General features: G+C 37.6%; 1 protein-coding gene across 2 annotated transcripts in view; it reads right to left on the bottom strand.

Annotated features, from left to right (window-relative positions):
* Positions 1 to 511: 511 nt before the first annotated feature.
* Positions 512 to 21,548, bottom strand: part of RLF (RLF zinc finger) — an 87,055-nt gene continuing 66,018 nt past the window's right edge. The window contains exons 4-6 of one of the 2 annotated variants that reach the window (XM_088835171.1): positions 17,708 to 17,844; positions 12,770 to 12,911; positions 512 to 8,146 (exon numbers count right to left, since the gene is read on the bottom strand). In XM_088835171.1, the coding sequence (XP_088691297.1) occupies positions 3,497 to 8,146; positions 12,770 to 12,911; positions 17,708 to 17,844 (4,929 nt within the window). In that variant the 3' untranslated portion in view covers positions 512 to 3,496. The remainder of the gene's footprint in view (positions 8,147 to 12,769; positions 12,912 to 17,707; positions 17,845 to 21,548) is intronic. The other variant, XM_055403828.2, reaches the window with a different exon arrangement.

Below are 21,548 nucleotides of genomic sequence, written 5' to 3'. Positions count from 1 at the left end.
CCAAACCACACAGCATGTGGGATCTTGGTTCCCCAGTTCAGTTCAGTCGCATCCGACTCTTTGTGACTCCACAAACCACAGCACGCCAGGCCTCCCTGTCCATCACCAACTGCTGCAGTTTACTCAAACTCATGTCCATCGAGTTGGTGATGCCATCCAGCCATCTCATTCTCTGTCGTCCCCTTATCCTCCTGCCCCCAATCCCTCCCGGCATCAGAGTCTTTTCCAGTGAGTCAACTCTTCGCATGAGCTGGCCCAAGTATTGGATTTCAGCTTTAGCATCAGTCCTTCCAATAAACACCCAGGACTGATCTCCTTCAGAATGAACTGGTTGACTCTCCTTGCAGTCCAAGGGACTCTCAAGAGTCTTCTCCAGCACCACAGTTCAAAAGCATCAATTCTTCAGCGATCAGCTTTCTTCACAGTCCAACTCTCACATCCATACATGACCACGGGAAAAACCATAGCCTTGACTAGATGGACCTTGGTTGGCAAAGTAATGTCTCTGCTTTTTAATATGCTATCTAGGTTGGTCATAACTTTCCTGCCAAGGAGTAAGCGTCTTTTAATTTCATGGCTGCAATCACCATCTGCAGTGATCTTGGAGCCCCAAAAAATAAAGTCTGACACTGTTTCCACATCTATTTCCCGTGAAGTGATGGGACCAGATGCCATGATCTTACTTTTCTGAATGTTGAGCTTTAAGCCAACTTCTTCACTCTCCTCTTTCACTTTCATCAAGAGGCTTTTTAGTTCCTCTTCACTTTCTGCCATAAGAGTGGTGTCATCTGCATATCTGAGGTTATTGATATTTCTCCCAGCAATCTTTTGATTCCAGCTTGTGCTTCTTCCAGCCCAGCGTTCCTCATGATGTACTCTGCATATAAGTTAAATAAGGAGGGTGACAACAGCCTTGATGTACTCCTTTTCCTATTTGGAACCAGTCTATTGTTCCATGTCCAGTTCTAACTGTTGCTTCCTGACCTGCATACAGGTTTCTCTGGAGGCAGGTGAGGTGGTCTGGGATTCCCATCTCTTTCAGAATTTTCCACAGTTTATTGTGATCCACATAGTCAATGGCTTTGGCATAGTCAATAAAGCAGAAATAGATGTTTTTCTGGAACTCTCTTGCTTTTTCCATGATCCAGCGGATGTTGGCAATTTGATCTCTGGTTCCTCTGCCTTTTCTAAAACCAGCTTGAACATCTGGAAGTTCACAGTTCACGTATTGCTGAAGCCTGGCTTGGAGAATTTTGAGTATGACTTGACTAGCGTGTGAAATGAGTGCAATTGTGCAGTAGTTCGAGCATTCTTTGGCATTACCTTTCTTTGGGATTGGAATGAAGACTGACCTTTTCCAGTCCTGTGGCCACTGCTGAGTTTTCCAAATTTGCTGGCATATTGAGTGCAGCACTTTCACAGCATCATCTTTCAGGATTTGAAATAGCTCTACTGGAATTCCATCACCTCCACTAGGTTTGTTCATAGTGATGCTTTCTAAGGCCCATTTGACTTCACATTCCAAGATGTCTGGCTCTAGGTGAGTGATCACACCATCATGATTATCTTGGGTGTGAAGATTTTTTTTGTAGGGATCAAATCTGTACCCCTTGCAGTGGGAGTGCAGAGCCCTAACTAAACCACTGGACCACCGGGGACTTCCCCATTTTGGATGGATACAGTTGAGTCTTAAAATTAGCAGCTTTCTCTTGGTGTGGTCTAAAAATCTCTAGAATGAGTAAGTTTTAAGATGGGGCCACTGGTTATTTCTCATGCTCAGACCACAGGTAAAGGATATTTGGAAACAATCACTTACACCTCAACACTTCGTAAGGCAGGAAACTGAAGTCCAGAGGGGAAATGAGCTCAAGATCCCAAAGAACTCAGTCAGTAGTGACCTCAACCTCTAAGAAGTTCCACTGTTTCTGCCACTTTTGCTTACAACAGAATCTTGTTTGAGAATCTTGCATCCTACTAAGATCTGAGCCAAGAAATGACGGCTTGGTGGTGGTGGTGGCAGTGGTGGGGTGCTTTAGACTCTTAGGGTGACAAGGTGGTAGAATAAAATTCTTTAAGAGCTGACAAAACAAGGTTTAAGGATTAGAGAAAACATCTTAAACTTCTAACCAGAGGCATAAGAAAGGGATTTTAGGAGTATCTGTGTCATTTCATTGTTAAATAATGATAAAGTGACTTCACAAAGAACAGAGAATAAAGCTGCTAGATAAGAAAACACTGCTTTTCATTATACATGGATGTCCCACAGTCCACTGAAACTAACACAGAGACCAAACTCACCTTGTGTTTCTATCCTCTTCCCCCAAACTCCTTTTTAGTCTTGCCTCAGCTGGTCGCATCCATCACTACAGAACCTTAAGTTTTCCTCAAAACATTTCCTCCGTCCTCCGGTGCCTAATAATCCTCTTAAATTTCTCAATTTCATCTACTTGTCCCTCTGCTGCCATTGCTTGCCTCTCACCAAGTTTGCCTCAATTACTTTAACAGTCCTAGATCTGTTTCCATTCTCAGCCCCACAAATCACATTCATTTCAAGCAATCTACAGATTAATATGAATGTTGTTTAAAATTCTGTAAAGGCCCTCAGCTGCCTATGGACTCAAGTCCAAAGTCCTCAGTGTTCGTGGTTGGTTCCTATCTCTACAAGCTCATCTGCTCCAGTGCTCCCCTTTTACTGCCAGCCTATCACATTATTTGTAGTTGCCTGGAAATATGGCTTTATCATCTCTGAATGTGTTGAGCTCTTCACATTATGCCTGGCATACCCTCTCCTTTCTACCTGAAAAACTCCTGAAATCCTCTTCCAGGGGCTACCTTGACTCCCAGAGTTACTCTATCTCAGAATTTTCTTTCCAGAAAAATTTTAAGACAATAGTCATTCAAAAGGAAGCTTGATCTGAATGGTTTGGTTAATAACCAGGGTAAAATACAAGTGCACACTTCAGAAAATATATGTGCAATTCCAATTCATGTGTGGCATGAAAACTCATTATGAGTAAACAAAAAAAAAATGGGTGAAAAATTGTAATTTATTGAAACTCAACTCAAAAAATATAAGATGCTGTAGTGTACAATATATTACACAGAGCACCCTGAGGTGCACATTCAAGTCAAGTAAGAACTCCATATCCCTCTCCCTAGCCCTCCCACCCTGGGATCTTAGTATCTGTTCCATATACAATCATGCACACTTAATTTGAAAAAGGAAGCCCCAATATATTTTGATGTATTAATTAGCACCAAACAAGAATACAGTTCCATTTTTTAATAAACAAAACAAAAAACCCAATCAATAAACCAACTGGAGAGCTAATGGACTCAGCCAATACTGCTGACATAGATATTATACATTCATGTAAATACACAGCCTATTCTATCCTAAACGACGGTGTGGCTGGTTCTCAGCCTTTGTTCAAGTTGGCAATTGTCCCCATGTTGCAGTGCTGGAGCCAGTCTGTTTCTAAAACAAAATTGCTATTTAGGAACTTCCTACACAAAGCTCATCTGTCTTTTTTGTTGGAAATAAGTCTAAAATTGGTGTGGAAAACTTCGATCTTTCAAGGACAACCACTGGCCGAAGATAATGAAGCTGTTTTAAGGCAAGTTCTCCACAGTCTGTTAATGCTTTGTCCAATACGACCCTCAGGTTTTCCAAGGAGGGAACTGCTGTCGTCTCAGCCACTATTAAAGGTGGGATTGCAGTCAGGTTCTCATGAATTGCAGAGTCACTGGAAGAATGAGGTATGTCAACTTCAGGGTCATTGTCATTCACCATAGTATTTGCCATAACACTCCCTGTTAAGTCATTACAGGGCTGTGAAGAATTACTTAATGTTAAGTGCTCTGAAGGCTCCCAATCATCAAAATCATCTTCTTTCTCTTCACTTTCCTGAATAAATTTCAGAAATGAAGATTCAAATCCCATAGGTTTGTAAGTCTTCAAATCAAATGACCTGGGCTGTGGATGCTTCCTGAAGTTCTCTTTTGGAACATGGGTTGAATTTTTTACAGTGTTTTCTTGCCCTGAACTTTGCTGCCCAGTTTCTGAGTCTTTGATCCTTGGTAAAGGCAGCTGGAAACTTGTGAAATAAGTCCCACTTTCAGTCCCATCAGGATTAGGTATGGAATTTTCTATTTTACAAGGAGGAGGCTGAACTATATTACATTGTTCCAAAGAAGTGGTTTCTGAACTATGGTTACATTTCAGAGTTCCTCTGTAGAGCAGAGAATCTGCATCAAAAACCGGGTTGCTCTCTGTACATCCTTTCTGACCCCCATCCCTTTCACCTGGATGAAGGGGGTCAGCAGTCTGCACAGGTATGCCAGTGCCACCTGGGGAATGGCTGTGCTGTGTGAGCTCTGATTCACAGCTTCTATCTTCTTCTTTCTTTATATAGGGCTCTGGTTCAGAAGTGGGCTCCTCCTTAATTTTGGTACCGTACTTAACACACATGACAAGGTTTTCCATCTGTTGCTCTAGATAGGCACTACTCATCTGATGGGTACGTTTGTAATGCCTCACTATGCTGCTCTCCAACTTCACCACAGACAAGCATCCTTGAACCATGCAGGGGTACTGTGTGTGCTCAGAATGCTCTACACACATATGGAGGGCTTCAGCTCTCGTTTTAAAACTAATCGGAGCTTTCTTGTCTTTGAGTAAGCCACACTTTTTAGCCTTGGCATTAAACGATCTCCTGGTCGTCTGATGTTCGTGCCCCTGAGGGTGAGCTGTCTGACACACCTTTTCAGTCCGTAATAGCCTTTCATTTGCCACTTTCTGGCTTCTAAACAGATCGTCATAATAGTCCTTATGTCGGTAATATACATGTTGAGAATAATTACTGCGATGGGTGAAAATCTGGCCACAGCCATTAAGATCACAATGAATTTCATAGTCTGAATGTATTTCTCCTTCAATGTTATGCTGCTCCATCAAGTGGTGCTTCAACTTGCTAAATGTATAAAAAACAGCAGGGCACTGAGGCTGGTTGCAGGAAAATCTGGCCGCTGACTCAGCTTCAGAAAGCACTTTAGGCTCTTCAACGTGGTCTAGGTTATGAGAGTCACTACAGTGCTTTGCAAGAGCTTTGGAACACAGGAAGCGTTTGTTACATTCCTTATATTTGCAGGCAAATATCTTTTTACATTTGACAAGTTCCCTTTTGGTTCTCGCTTTGTCTTTCTCTAAACATAACTGCTCTTTGTTGTACTGATGTACAGTCCTGTAATGGCGAATCAAGCCTTTGAGATTGGTGAAGGAGGAGTTGCAAGTTTTATGAATACAATGGAATGGTTTGTGGTATTTATTCAAAATGTAGCAGAGATTTCCTTTAGCAACAGTTCTCCTGCTACCTCTGCCCTCTCTTCCTTCTCCTTCTTCTCTGTGGCTGCCTATTGGTGATGACAGATCAGATATTTTACTTTCTGTTTCTTCACAGGATGACTCCAAATCTGTTTCTGAACTGCACTCATCCTTTTTAGAATGACAGTGTGGCTTCTCAGAGTTACCACTGGGATCACCTCCAAGTTCTGCAGGACAATCAACTTTCAACCTGTCTACTGAGCATGGGCCTTCATGATCACATTTTTCATTATCTAATAGTTTTTGAGTTACTCTGTCGCTGCCAATTTGATGTTTATTTTTATAATGAATCCTAAGGTGTGTTTTTCTTGTAAATGACCTTTGGCAAATATGACACTGGAACGGGGAATACCGATGTTGAAACATGGTTAACTGAAGGACTTTTTCTTTTGAATAATTATGCTTTTTAAGATAATGCATTAACAAAGCCTCTCTAGTCACAAATTCGTATTTGCATCCTTGAAGCTCACAGAAGAAAGGCTTGGCTGCCAACTGCGCCAGGTACTGACTTGGCATATTTTCATCTTGATTCTGAAAATTAAGATCTGAGATTGTAGCTGAAACCGCTTGAAGAGACTTAGCACCACTGGATGGGTACCCCTGCAATGACCCTGAGAAAGATCCATGGGTTATTGAGTTTTTCAAGCTTAAATGTTTCAAGCGTAACAGAAGTTCCAACATGGTATCCTCTGTACAGGGCCTTTTAGATGCACAGATGGAGGCTTCTGAGGAATAGCCTTGATGTTCTCGTTTACATTTAGTTTGGATATTGTGATCCAGACCTTCATCTGGGGAGTCACTGTTTGTATCTGAGCTGGGTTTAGGTTCTGCATCAAACTTTTCAGTTGTTGGATTGTGTTCATTACCCAAACAGGGAAAGAGATCCTTTGTCTTTACCTTTTTGGGTTTGAAATGGTATGGGTGAACCTTCCTTAGGTGCTTCTGCATGCCTTTTGCGTTTTTGTATGTGGAACCACAGCCATCAAAACCACAGGTAAACTTAGTCCCATCAAAACAAACTGCTACATTGGAACATTTTTCCTTTAAACTGGAGGGCGCAAAAACTTTTTCATGAGATAATAATATATCCTGCATGGTTTCAGAGTGATCCAGTGTGTCAATTAACTCTTCATTCATGGAAGCTGAAGAGCTATGACTTAACTGATCACTAGAATTACTGTCACTGTTTTCTTTCAGATTTTCTGTAGTTTCTATCTGAGAACTAGCTGACCCTGCACAGAAGAGAAGATCCTCTGCTAAGTGTGACTTATCAGTTTGGTCAGGCAGACTGGGCTGATCAACACAATCCTGCTTTTCACCTGCTGCCGGCTCAAGTTTCACTGTTTTCTTCACTTCTCCATTTGAACTTTCAACATTATGCATTGAGAGGTGATTCTGGTATTCAATTTTGGAATAATAGAACTTTTTACAGCCAACGAAGTTGCATGTGTAAGATGCATCCCTAAAGTGTTGTGCTTCATGGTGGTAAAGCTGTCCCAAGTCACTGAAAACAATATTACAGCCATTTAATTCACATTTATAACGCAGATCATCATGCTTTTGTTTATGGTTAAGCAGTTCGTTCACTGATCCAAACCTAGCATAGCAATCTATAGATACACACATATAAGGCTGAGGACCACAATGCACTTGTTCATGCTCTCGCAGGTGAAAAGCAGACATGAAATGTCGTCGACAATAAGTACACTTCTCTCTTCTATTTTTCATATCTAAGTAGTGCTTGGCATTTTCATCATTATTTTGGTGTTCAGCTTTAAGATGCACACTTAAGTATTTGAACTGCTTAAACACACGGGAGCAGTCTGTGCCAGGACATGGGTACAAATCTCTGTCTTGCAGGTGGCAATCTTCTAATTTGCTGAACGTGACATATTCATGTGACTCTCCTTTGGCGTGTTCGTTCAGTGACTGGCCTTGCTCCAGGGCTGCAGAGGGGCTCTTGGGACAAATTCCCTTTTGAGACCCTTTCAACAGTAATTTCTTTCTAGAGCGGTCCCTTCTGCTTGGTGGCATTTTAACATGTTCCATCACATGAGGAACAAATATTTCTTTTCTCTTGAATTTTTTAATACAAACCGGACAGGTGTAAATTCCATCTTCCATATGCATCTTAGAATGATGAAGAATCCTGGCCTCTATACATTCTCGCTTACATAACAAACAGAAAAATTTATACTGAAGCCACCTCTGGTATCTTTCAGAAGAACCAATGGGTTTCTTGTCTCTTTTCTCCTTATGTTGATCTGTCATCTCTCTTCTTCTATATTGTTTATCTTCTTTACCTTCCTCATAGTCACTGAGAAATGACTCTAAAACATCTGTGTCATTAATAGACATTTCATAGCCACTTAGATCATCATCAGAATCTGAGGCTTCTTGTCCTAGAAGTTGGTGGCAGTGTCGTTTTAAAGTTTTCCAGTCCCAAAATTCAGGATCAAAAGGCCAGTGGGCTTTTAAAGCTAGTAAAAGCTCACATCGGAGAGAATTTGGAACTGGTGCATTTTCTTCATCAAATTTTTGATCTGGTTGGGAATACAGTTCTTCCAACATGTTAAATCCATCCAAACTGGGTTCAATTAAGAATTCTGTAAGTTGACAGGCTCGTCTAACTTCCAAATCTTCTGGCAAAAGACAAGCAATTGTTTTACAAACTGATGCCTTCATTTCTTCATCCTCACTTGTTCTGAGTTGAAGAGCTCTGACACATAGTAAAATCGACACCCCAAGACCAGCATCTTGTGCCTGTTAAGAAAAACAGGGAAGAAAAGGTTTTTTTTCCATTTGGAAAACTACATAAATTTCTTACACATATACACTCTTCTTAAAACTTATAAACAACAATAATGTAAATTTATAGAGTATCCAACTTTATAAAGCACTACAGATTATTATTATTTGGCCACACTGTGCAGCATGCAGGATCTTAGTTCCCCAACCAGCAATAGAACCCATGTTCCCTGCAGTTGAAATGTGGAGTCTTAACCAATGGACCGCCAGGGAAGTCCCAAAGCACTACTTATTAAAGCAGTCCTTAACCCTCAAGGAATCTACCTATGTGCCAAATGTGTAAATTAAAAAGGCACATAAATTCAGAGGAGCTCAGAATAAATAAAGTTACTGAAAGATTCAAAAAAGAATTGTCTCAAGCTGGGTAGGAAGGATAGGGCTTAAATAAATGGGTTTAAGAGGAAATACATATGTATAAGGGAGTTTAAGACTGAATTCAATTTTAAAAATTCATGTATCATGAACAACTGGGTGTTTCCAATACCTCAAGGGTAATATAAATGATATTTCCATTTCCTCCAAAAAAAATTAGTACTTTACAGTTACAGGTGTACTGAATCTGTTTCCCACAGAAAAACAAAAGAAAATTTCTCTATAGCTGCAGGTTCTTAGAAATCAGTCAAAAATCATGAAAAAGACCTGGTTGAATACGATAAAAGGCAAGTGCATTTAAGATGATTCTTTCATGTGAGAGCCTGAAAGGGTATGTGAAAATAATACGAACAAAGAAAAGCAGGATCTTATGGCAGAGTAGCTTAAAACACGGTACTGAAAAGCACAGAATTTTGAGTCTCTGACTGCCTTTGGACCCCAGCTACAAAACAGTGACAAGTTTTTAACTCCTCTAAGCCTCAGTCTCCTTATCTGTAAAATGACAACGGTAGTGGCAGTATTAGATTTTCTCCTAATGTTGTTATAAAAATGAAGTAAGGTAACATAAAGTGATTAATACAATGTTGGCACACAGTACATATTCAACAGAATCCCATATAAAATACTTGCGGATAAATCCCACTGTTCAAACATCAATTTGCTAAGCAATTATTCTGTGTTGGGTAGCATTCTAAATGCTGAGAACACAACGAATAACTGCCATCAATATACAGAACCCTTATTAATCTTGGACATTATTCTGAATAAACTTTTTGCATAGATTATTCTCATTTGACTTGGCTATATCCCATGTGCCCTTGATACAATATGCCAAGTCACTTCTTCAGTTTCCTGTTTAAAACCTATCAAATTATTCATATCCATTAATCAGTTTCTTCAAAATTCAGTTCCACATTCCACACCCTAATTCTAATTTATTCACCACTCCTTTAACAAGTAACTATCTGTTCAGAATGTATAGTGGTAGTTTTGTGGGGAAAAGTATTCTCAGTGATTTCACAAATTTTACCATTTCAACTAGATTGGGCTGTTTAAGAAAGAACAGATCTGGATTCTTTGCTGTTTACCTCACAGAGTCTTGTGAAAGGGGTTGAGTAACCTGTTAAGAACCTATGAAAGATTTTTAAAACTTAATGGACTTTCTCTAAGTCCTCTGTGCTCTGACTTACAAATGATAACCATTGTATCTGACTTACAAATGATAACCATTATGCCATTTGTCAAGATACCCAGGGTCTAGATCCTTCCAAGTCACACATTTCTAATTTTCAGCTTCTTTATTACTAAAGAGAAGGGAATAAAACTAGACAAAATGGTTCTAACTTGTATGTTCCACCAAAAAGAGCTCAATGGTCAAATAAACTTGCTTCAAGATTATTCCTCTTCTTATATCTTCCACTTCAAATATAACCAATATCTATATCCATTCTTCTGTCATACTACTTTTAAAGCCTTGAGAGAGACCCTAGATTCTCTAAAGTCATCCCTTCCAATATGAGTTTCTCAAGTCACAGAATCAAAGTTTAACAACTCTTGAGCACCTTTAATTGATTATCTGCTTTAAGCTCTTTATTTAGAGAAAACTAAAACCCAGAAAATAAGCAGGTACTATTACAAGGCCTGCCTTCCGCAAGAGACCCAACACCCACAAAAGTTTTTCAGCATCATTAATCTTTTCCTTCCCAAGGGCTATGTAACTGGTTACTGTGCACCAAGATCATTTCACCTCTTTCACAAAAACCAAATACATGATTTTATCTGGTTAGAGTCACCCAGAATAATCAGTGTATCTCCAAGCTCCCCCTTGCAGCTAGGTGGCTGTGTTTGTGTATGTGTTAGAAGGAACGGGGGAAAATGTGTGTCATAGTATGGTCTGCTCCCCACTATACTTGCTATCTGGAATGAAGACATTATAGCTTGGACTGGAATAGTTAGATCTTGGAACATGAGATGGAAGCTATGTGTTAATAGCAGATAAAAGGAACCTGGATTTCTGATATGTGAAGCCATGAGAGGATCCTTGGCCTGTCTAGCTGGGTTATCGATCTGTATAAGAGAGGGAAAAACTTTCTTCTTCTTTACATCACTATCATCTGGGATATCTACATTCACAGTAGAACTGATCCCAAATGATAGAGGTTAGATCACCTCTCACTTTTAAAAATCTAGAGGTGTCTCACTCAATTTGAAAGGAATTCCATTTCACTCCCCTTCCACCTACCAGTCCACAGCTTTTCTACCCTTTAGGACAAATATCATAAGTAAAGATTACAGGGGGAAAACATCCTAGACTAGGATGAAAAACAAATGGGTTCTGGGTGTACAAATGGACAGCAAATTCCATGGTATGTGTCAGAAACCCACCTTCTCTAATCCTCTAACATTTTCCCATTTTTGTGGTTCCCTGAGGTAAAGAGAAATCTAAAATGACTCCCTGACCTTCACTTTTATGTAATCTCCTCACTTTGAGTATAAGCAGAACCTTTAAATATGGAATTATTCTTATGATTATGTTATGTTATATGGCAAAAGAGACCCTGCAGATGTAATTAAAGCCCCAAACCCACTGATCTTAAGACAAGTGGATTACCTGACCCAATCTCTCAAGCTCTTTAAATCTAGGTCTAGAAGTCAGAGGTGAAGGAGGTCATATTTGAAGAATTACTTGTGCCTTTGCTGGCTTCAAAATGAAAGCATGAAAATGAGAGTGGCTTCCAGGAGCTGAAAACAGGCTGTGGCTGACAGCCAGCAAGAAAATGAGGATTTTAGCCCTACAACTGAAAGGAACTGAATTCTATCAACAATAAGAATGAGCTTAGAAGTGGATTGTCTACAGAGCCTCCAGATAAAAACTCAGCTTGGCCAACACCTCAATTTCGGCCTTGTGATACTGAGCCATGAACCATGCCACACAGTGCTGGACTTCTGCCCTACAAAATTGTAAGCTAATAAATGGGGTTGACTTTAGGGCTAAGCTGTGGTAATCTCTTATGCAGCAAGGAAAAACTCAGCTTTTCCTTAAAGACGAAAACAAACAAACCTAAAGCCAAAACTTTTAAAAGGCCAGTTGTACCACTGATTATTTTAAACAGGCAAGTTCTGTAATTACTTGAACATGCTCCTATGATAGGAACACAACTTCATTTGTAGTGATGAGAAATAATAATCACCTAGCTTGTCTAAGTATGAATTTGCTTCTGATAACTGTTTTACATTTTCCTATCTTCACTGGAGAAGACTAGATACACAGTATTAAAATAGGATATGGATAGCACTAAAATAGGATGGCAACCCACTCCAGTGTTCTTGCCTGGAGAATTCCAGGGACGGGGGAGCCTGGTGGGCTTCCGTCTACGGGGTCGCACAGAGTCAGACACGACTGAAATGACTTAGCAGCAAAACAGGATACGTTAAAAGAAATAGAACATATCAATGATACAACTGTGCCTTAACTTTAGTATAAACAATCCTTGGATGCGGTCAAAGAACCCACCCATAAAACATACCCATAAACCATCACAGATAAGGGTATATAGGGATCTCTGTCATGGAGTAGACACTAAACACAGAAACCAAGCATAGCATAAAGTTCATCTAAATCTCCAGTCTTAGCATTGATTTTATGGGGCCAAATTCAAAAAACAAAGTTTTAAGCACAGCACTTCATTTTAGGAAATATTTATTTCTTAAAAAACAAGACAAAACTAACTTGCTTCCTAATTTGCACGGAAGCTTGCAATCTGTGTACAGTCCATTCCTCTAAAACCTAGAGAATCTATCACACCATCATCAAGGAGTTAGTCATTCCATTATCAAGGAGCTGGAAAATATACTTTCTTCACTAATAATTACTATCCTAATTTGCCAACAAACATGTCTGTATATAATACAGAACACTATTCTAGGAAAACCAGACCTAGGTTGGGGTGACTGAGGGGATAATCAAGAAACAATCTTTCCTTCCTCCAGTGGTCTATAATGTCAATCACTACTTTCCATGAAGAAAAACCATAGATTCCTAGGAAGTAAATCTGCAGAAACAGCTAGCTACGTCCAATTACATAATCTTATTAAACCCCATTATTTTTCATTTTCCCTTATTTAAAAAGAGTTGCCTGAGAAGTTGTCTCCCCATTTATTTCTTCCCTCCATAAACAATCAGCACGAAAAGCATAAATTACTCACTTCAGTTTGTATAACTCTAATCAGGCAAAATAAATGCTGCTGTGTTTTAGCTATGACACCAAACTGACGACAGCGCTCCAAAAAAGTGTCTACAGAAGGGTCGATTCTTCTTTGCAGTTTACTCCAAAAGAGAGTCAATTCCCTATTTAAAAAAAGAGAGAGAGATTATGATAAAACATTTAACGGAACTGGTATTGCTACTCCAGTTTTTCGGTTTGTGAAAGTAAGCTGACAGTAGTGTAACAAAATCTAGAAAAACAAACTATCTATATTCCCTATTTTTGTTGTTTAGTAGCCAAGTCATGTCTGACTCCCTTGCGACCCCATGAACCGTAGTCCGCCAGGCGTCCCCGTCCATGGATCTTCCAGGCAAGAACATTGGAATGGGTTGACACCTCCCTTTCCGTATTCCCTATTGCTTCCTCTCAAACTGGTTATATTGTTAAAAAGAATCCTCCTTGAAAAATTTCTCCACTTTCTTCCTTGTGCCTGGGGAAAAATAAAAACAGAAGAAGACTACTTCCTTTATGCTGACATTTTCAAAGACTTCTTTAGATCCCAACTTATCCTAAAAGGTTTTACTCCTTATACTGGTAATTATACTGACTGAATCAAGCCCTGTTCAGTGGGCAGGGATCATCAGACTATGCTGCTAGCAAAGTGCATACAACTATGAAACAGTCTAATGGTATACTTCTCCACATTAATCTCATGGGAAATCCTTTTCCATCTCTAAAATGTCATAATGCTACTTAGGCCTGTATCTTGGAACGCTTAAATATTACTAATAGAATTAGTAAAATGACACTCTTGGAAATGGCTACAATAGAAGAATCCCACAAATATACAAAGAAAAGTTTGAAAAGAATAAGTTACATAAAAGCACTGAATGGGTTCAGAGAAAACTCTCAAGAAAAAGCACTAGAAACTCAGAATCATCCAGGACAGAAATGAGTTAGAAAGTGAACGTGAAATGTGAATGCAAGGAAAGTTACTTAGCAAAACAGAAGAGAAATGTTATCATTTTCTCATACTTTTAAGGAGGTAACTGGCATTTGGCTATGGTAAAATTCTTACATAGATATAAGATAGGCCAGCTATGAAAATAGCTACCAGGCAAGTAATTGGGATGACTGGTCATTTTTAAACTTACAAGACTGTTTTACACATATGTTTATCTTACTAACAAAACTTTAGAAAATGGAGAATTACATATGCTCAGAGATAAAAAGGAGTACCTACTGAAATATAGGTACATGAAATCTATGCTATTTGAAAAGAAAAAATCATCAAAGCTAGTGATATCTGATTATAAAGATATCTACTATCTAAAATTCATCAACCAGCTAAAAGTTTAAAGTTAGGCAAATTTAATAAAGTGATAAAAGGCACGTTGAGAATTAAAACGTCTCAAAATAGTTTTCTAATAAATAAGAACATGTGGGGTCTGATTTATTCCAAATTAAGTATTTCAAACTCTGGTTATCTTAACTCCAAATAACCATGATCAAAAAAGAGAATTTCTATCATGTATTTTATATCTGTATACATATTTCCACAGTTTCAATTCAACAATTTAAAACTACTACTGCCCTCCCAAACATAAAAACATGCCTGAAACCATGACAACTAGTGGATTACTTACTAGTGAGAAAGTCAAGATGTCACTTAAACCATCCATTCAAATCTACATACCAGAATAATGAACTACCACCAGCAACTTATAGTCTCCTGGATCATACATGTACTAGGATACTTCTTCAATCACTATAATGATGTGATCTTTTTAAATATACAATCATTAAAGAATATACTGAAAATGATTCTACTGTATGGATACTTCCAATGTTCAGATGATTTACTTCACCTTCAAACTAGGTCACTGCCTACCTCAAGATAACAAATTAATACAAATTTATAAAAATTGGAAAGGAAATTTAAAGGAAAAACTGGCAGACACCTATCTACCAAGTAAGAACTTTAAACTATGTTTCTGCAACGCAGGAGGCCCACGATGTCACACTGTGATCCAGAATTTAGACATTTTAGAAGCAAGGCAAAGACAACTTTGTGGAATTAAGGAATGACCACCCCCTAAAAAGGGCTGGAAAGGCTGATTCTCATGACCTTTTTTCATCCTAAAAATTTCAGTTAAATATTAATAAAACATATGGATATCCTGGATATGATCTTTGCCAGGTGCTAGGGACTGACCTGTAAATTGGACAACATACATAAAGACCCTGGTATATCCATCACAGTCTAGTTGAGAGAGAACAGACATGAAATTACATCTGAAGAAACATAAATATGTAACACACAAGATTTAAGCTCAGAGGTGCTACAGAAACCAAAGGTCAACGTATCAAACACTGACTGAAAGTTCAGAGTGGAGACTGAAGTTCAACCATATGATTTTATTTTCAAAGTAGCACTGGTAATTACACATCTGTATGTACACTGTCCCATTAAAATGGTTACCTTTCTCACTGCATGGCTACTCTAGTTACATTACCACTGCCAAACAGCTATAGGGAACTTACTCCTTCAGCCCTTCCTGGACTTTTGTAAACAGTCAAAAATCTTTTGTGGCCAAGCTTAATGAATAAGCTAAGTGATATACCTTTTGCGATCAATAATATGGTAACTGCTATCAAGTAATAAGATTTGTTGCAATTTGTTAAGCATCTCTGAAGGAAATTTCTAAAAGAATAAAAAAGTTTGGGTGACAGTTACATAGTTTACTTTTCAACTATCTTCAACAGTAACCAAGTTCAAGAATGACACTTTATAAATTCTAGCACATATATTTTAAAAAAGTGACTGCTTTTATTATCATATTCCAACTTTACAGTTGCCGATAAAATGCCAATTAATTTTTTTTTTCCTCTTCTAGACAAACACTCCCATATAGCCTACTATCTTCAACACAGGAACATCTTGATCACAACAAAAGAAATCTAATCTATTTGAACAGATTTCCTGGGACTTATTTTCCTTAGTAAAATCCAGTTTTTATGTCATGGCTATTCTAACGCCAATATCTACTTCCTTGCCACCCACCCCCCCCCTCCAAATAGAAGGGTGAAAAAATACTTTAAAATTCTAAAATTTTATATTCTATTTCCCTCTGAAATGCTTGGAAGAAGCTTACTTTTAACAAAGTGTGAAGTGATTTAAGATTTTCTTTCCTTTCCTTTAGTCATTACAGCTCCTCAGGAGGCCAACAAGAGGGAAATCCCTGTTAATCCCTTCCTGCTGCAGGAGAAGAGCATTAATCCTAGACCCATTAGGGAAACAAGGGAAGCTGTATCAAGAATATTACAAGAACCATGTGACTACAGTATAAAAAACTCTTTATAAATCTGTAACACATCCCCTATGTGATTTAATGTGATTTCTTTGCACTAAAAACCTAGCTGTAGCTAGCTGATACTATTCCTTATAGGCAAAGAAAGTAACTATAAAAGAAAAAAATGCCTATATTCATTATAGGCAAAGAAAATAACTATAAAAAGAAAAAATGGGGGTTGCTCCACAAGTAAATAAATACATCTGCTTTACTGAGGTTAAATCTCCAATTTCTTATGCATGAAAAGCAAGCAAATCCTTCTACTTGACAGTGATCAAAAATCTCACTGCTCTGCTAAAATTTTTTACTTGCATCATTTATTTTGGTTGGCTAATAAAAATGCCCACAGTGATTATTACAAAATATAGTTAAGTCCTGTCCCACCAGGTCCTCCCTCATAGGAGACGTAACTCTAGCACAGAGGACATGGTAGCAGAAGATTGCTATTTGAATTCTGGCCCTGTGTCAAGAAAACAACTGTATGAGGAGCCAAAAACCCTGGGCTTCGCTCTAGGACTTTAGCCCTGAGACCTTGGGCAACTGAAGACTTCTAGAATTCCTTTGATCCTCCACTCCCTTATGTGTACAATGATTACTATGAGGACTGGGTGAGATAATCTATGGAACACAAATAATATTTCTATTCAAAGTAGTAAATAAAAAGAAGTACAGTAACATAAAAAATGCTAACAGCTATAAAACTTTACAAATATATACAGATGCTCCAGAGGGAGATCAATAAGGGCTAAAGTATATATAAAAGGCCTTACTAGGTTTTCCTATAAACAAAATGCTTATTTCCAACTTCAAGCCATCCTTTAAAGCTCTTCTAATCAAGATGATGCAAATCCGACCAATCCATTCTTTGAATACTACCTCCTCTCTAACACCCTGCTTAAATACTGGTATACAGTGAGCACCTTTCTCTAATACCTTATAGTGTTATCCACACCACTAATCTGATACTTACTGACAAGAGTGTTAAATTTTAGAGGTTTGTCCTGCTGTCCTAAATAGCTTCAATACAGTTACGATTAAAGAACCATGGGTTACACTTATTGTTTCCTTTTTAGCAACTAAGTACTCTGTATGCAAACAAGACACAAACTGAATTAAAACCAAATAATGCAATTTTGCTGAACAGTACTAAAGTTGCAAAAAAGATTACTATTCAAAAGGATTTCCCTCTCTAGTGCAAGTTTGACCTAGAAACCTAGATAATTAGTGAGTTTCCAAATATGAGGGTGAAAGTGACTACCAGAAGATGTGAAATAAATGTAAAGGATAACAAACTAACACCTATTTGGTTCATACTGCCATAATTTTATTTTCAAAGAAGATTTATATTGAAGTTAACAGACAACCCTCTATGAAATAATCAAGAGGCGCTCAGACTTTTCACTCTTTCTTTATTTTTGGACTCAATATTTTTAATTAAATGGTTTAGCTTGTAAGTGAGATTTAATTCTCATGTCATCATTTAATCAACTCAGACTTTAAGTTTGAAACAAACCAATATTTTACATAAACCCTAAATGCTATACTATGTACTAACAAATAAGGGAATAAAAACTAAATATACTTACCAAGAACAATATACACTTGCAGTTTGGAGCTGCTGGGTAAGGTAAGTCGTACAAAGAACAAATGCTGTGTTATCCTGACCCTCAGATTCCAGATTACATATGATGTCTAGTATTTCCTTGCAGTCGACCTTTGCAATCTATCAAAAATGAGATGACTAAGTCAAAAAGAAAATGGTGACTTTGCTGTAAACTTTGTTATATAACATGAAGCTTCTTTATGTAACATTTTCTATCTTTGATAATTCATGAGGCAAGAATTAGAGGTGTATAATTTTCTTCTACTAATGGCTGAGTCTGCACGAATATTTCATACAATTATTAAACAGAAGAAAACAGACACTATGAGGAGATTCCACTGCAGTCCCAACACAGATAAAAATAATTTTGTGGAGCTTAAAAAAAAATTACTCATGAACACTGTTACTATATAATCAAATTATGCATAACTTCAGGTTATTTTCACCTGAAGTACCATCATCTTTTTTTCCCCTTGTTTTCTGTTTCTTTCTTGTTCAATTTTATTCAAGTCACTCAAGTTACAGAAAGAAAAATACCATGCTTACCCTTACTCCCAGTAGGGCTAAACGAGGCCTGCTGAGAAACTGTTTTAAATATAAATGCTATGGTAACATATTGTTTTCTCATATAATTAAGGAAAAGATATTTTGTATAAATGAATTTTTCATACAACTAAAACACTTTCAGAAATACATCTTTTATATCTATATGAATCTTAAAACAAAAAAACAATCTCAGAGCAAATAAGTAGAATTTTCTGGGGATCTTTTTGTAGAGTGGTAAAATAGGAGATTAAGACTTCTAAAAAACCTTTCTCAGTCTCTTTTATCCTTTTCCTGTCTTAATAAACAGGATATGAAGAACATAATCTATTTTATGACTGTGTCAGCACTATAAATGTCAATTATACTAGGCATCAACCACACAAAACAATGATACTTTCAGGACAAATGAGGTGTATTATCAAGGCAAATGAAGCATATAGTTTAGCTCATCTCTGGTGTTTCTAAGTCTCTAATTTCATGAGTTCAGGATTATGTACATCTTGTTCAAAATTCAGCATTTATCAGAAACATAAAGACACCTAGTAAATAAGTGCTAATAAATGGAATAAATGAAATCTGGTCTAACCAGGGTAAACAGTTCATGTTTACAAAGTGAATCTTATTTCTGTTTTTTAATCATTTCAAGGACAATCCAATGACATAATAAGCAGTGCAGTATAGTGGTTAAAAGCAATTATTGTAGAGCCGGACAGTATACATTCTCTTCCCAGCTCTATAGCTACTAGCTGTGTGATCCTAGATAAGTTATATAACTTCTCAGTAACTTACTGCCTCTTTCCTCATCTATCAAACGGGAATAATAGAACCTCCCTCATAGTTATTGCAAGAATTGTATGTTTCAGTACAGCATAGTGACTACAGTTAATAATACCATACTGCATATCTGAAATGTGCTAAGAGTATATATCAATTATATATCAATTTTTAAAGATGTGGTATATGTATCTATTAAGTCAGAGTTAAAACTTTTCATTAAAAGTAAATAATGAAAATTGTTTTCATAAAACATAAATTTTAAAAAGAAAAAAGAAAGTGAACCTTGGGATACTAGAAAGTAATTAAAAAGATCATTCTCAGATGCAAAACTCACTTGATGCAAATTTATATCTAATGAGTGTTGGGAGGGAAAGTTAAGTTGTTAAAGCCTAAACATAATTAAATTCAGGTTTCAAGGAAAAAAATAAAATCATACATTATGAAAATGGAATTCCATGTCCTCTACCAGGCTGAACCAATCAGAAGGGTCATCCAGAGACGAAATGCCCAGAACAGAGCCACTTAAAATTGCACTGGCTGAAGGATCAAAATAAGGATTCCACAGCAAGTAACAAGAGTTGCTCCAGAGCCACCACCACCACCACCACCTACCCTCCACACCATTTTAAAGCTCTTGTTGAAAACCAAGAACTCTAACATTCAATTTTCGCAGCAGTGTAACATCTCCAAGCTGAGAAATAGCACAAGAAGCTCTCTATTGCCAGGCATATACATTAGAATGGAAATAAATACAAGCTGCATTTCTAGGATATTTTTATTCATTTCAAATAATTTTACTGTAATATCTCACTTCATCAACATGGTAAGATCTGTAAGACTGGCAAGGCAGGTGGTATTCTTATTTCACACAAAAAATGAGCCTAAGACAGACTGTTTCTTGTCTCAAGTCAACTGTGGTAAAAAACAAAAGTGAAAAACTAATCTGATGTCATCTTACTCCTAAAGGGAAATCCTTAAATTTTGAAAGGGTACATTTCAGAGATATACAGGCTTTCATCCTTTGGAACCAAAGTGTTTAGAACAGTAACAGTGTCTAACAGGCCAGAACAGTCCCTCCTCCTCTCCCCTAACCAATCCTTCTCCTCCTCCAACATCCAATTGAAACTCTTTTTCCATTATCAAGTCTCCATTCATAGATTACTCTAGCATCCAGTGATCTGTTGCCATGCCCTGAATTCACAGCATATTGTCAACACTTTTAATTGGGCTATTTTTAATTATACTTTGAGTCAACCATTAAACTAGTGATTCACATTGGCCTTTATTATTTGTTATTTTACCTTTTCGCATGATTTTACTTTGGCCCTCCAACTAGATGATGAACTCTTCGAGGAGAAGAGCTGTCTTATAAATGATATCCAAAATCCTCTGTGCACTAAATCTGGTCAGAAGGAAAATGTACATATCCTTCAGTCAAAGTAGTGCTATTCACTAAATACTCATGTACTGTGCTAGACATTGGGGATACAAGTCATTTTTGAGTCATGTAACTCACAGTCAGGGATAATAAATAAGCAAGATTATAATGTATGTTAAAGACTACACTGGGGTTGTACAGAGTATTTTCCAAATACCTTTCATCAGAAAAATCTAACGGAAGTTTGGGGGGAGGGATTTGAAAACAACTTCTTGGATGAAGTCACAACTGATATGTGAATTAAAAGAATGAGTAGGAATAAGCCATGAGAAAAAGTAGAGAGAAATAAGAAAATTGTTCCAGATAGGAAGAAAAAGACATGCAAGGGCCTAAAAGTGAGCATGGTACTGAAGGAACAGAAATATTTCAATATAACAGAGGAACAGAGCAGTGCTGCTGGAACATCAAATCTAGCGAGTTCCCAGGAAGAGAAGCACTTTTTTCTTCCAGTATCTCAGTGCCTTCTGAGTCTACCACAGGGTATTGTGGAAACCATGCCCCTGCACTGGACTAATCTCTAGCAATTTCTCAAACTGACTTCCAACTAAGTAAATTTTAAATACTAACATCTTTTAGTTTGTGTTCAATATTGCCATTTACCTTACATTTTAGAATACAATTATATGCCTGATAATGACGTTTCTAACACAAGGTCCGTAACACCCAAGCACATGAAAGTCTGTTGAGCCGCTTCAGTTGTGTCCGACTCTTTGTGACCCTATGGACTGTAGCCTACCAGGCTTCTCTGTCTATGGGATTCTCCAGGTAAGAATACTGGAGTGGGTTGCCATTTCCTCCTCCAGGGGACCCTCCCAACCAGGGATCGAACCTGCATCTCCTATGTTTCCTGCATTGGCAGGTTAAGTTCTTTACCACTAGTGCCACCTGGGAAGACAAGCACATAATTTTAACACATGCTTTTTTTTTTATTATTCATTAACTTGATAGTTTTACTTCCATTAAAGTTTTTACTGAGAAAGTAGCACTATTTTATGGTGGACCTACCTAACAGTAGAATTATTTTAACCTTCTGATTAAGAACTCATTTGCCTCACACACCTAT

The sequence above is a fragment of the Moschus berezovskii genome, chromosome 4 (assembly GCF_049115385.1).
Source record: "Moschus berezovskii isolate FMDL1 chromosome 4, NW_MosBer_1.0, whole genome shotgun sequence".
Taxonomy (NCBI): Eukaryota; Metazoa; Chordata; class Mammalia; order Artiodactyla; family Moschidae; genus Moschus; species Moschus berezovskii.
The sequence above is the reverse complement of the archived record's forward strand: the minus strand, read 5'-3'. Positions and strand labels throughout refer to the sequence as shown.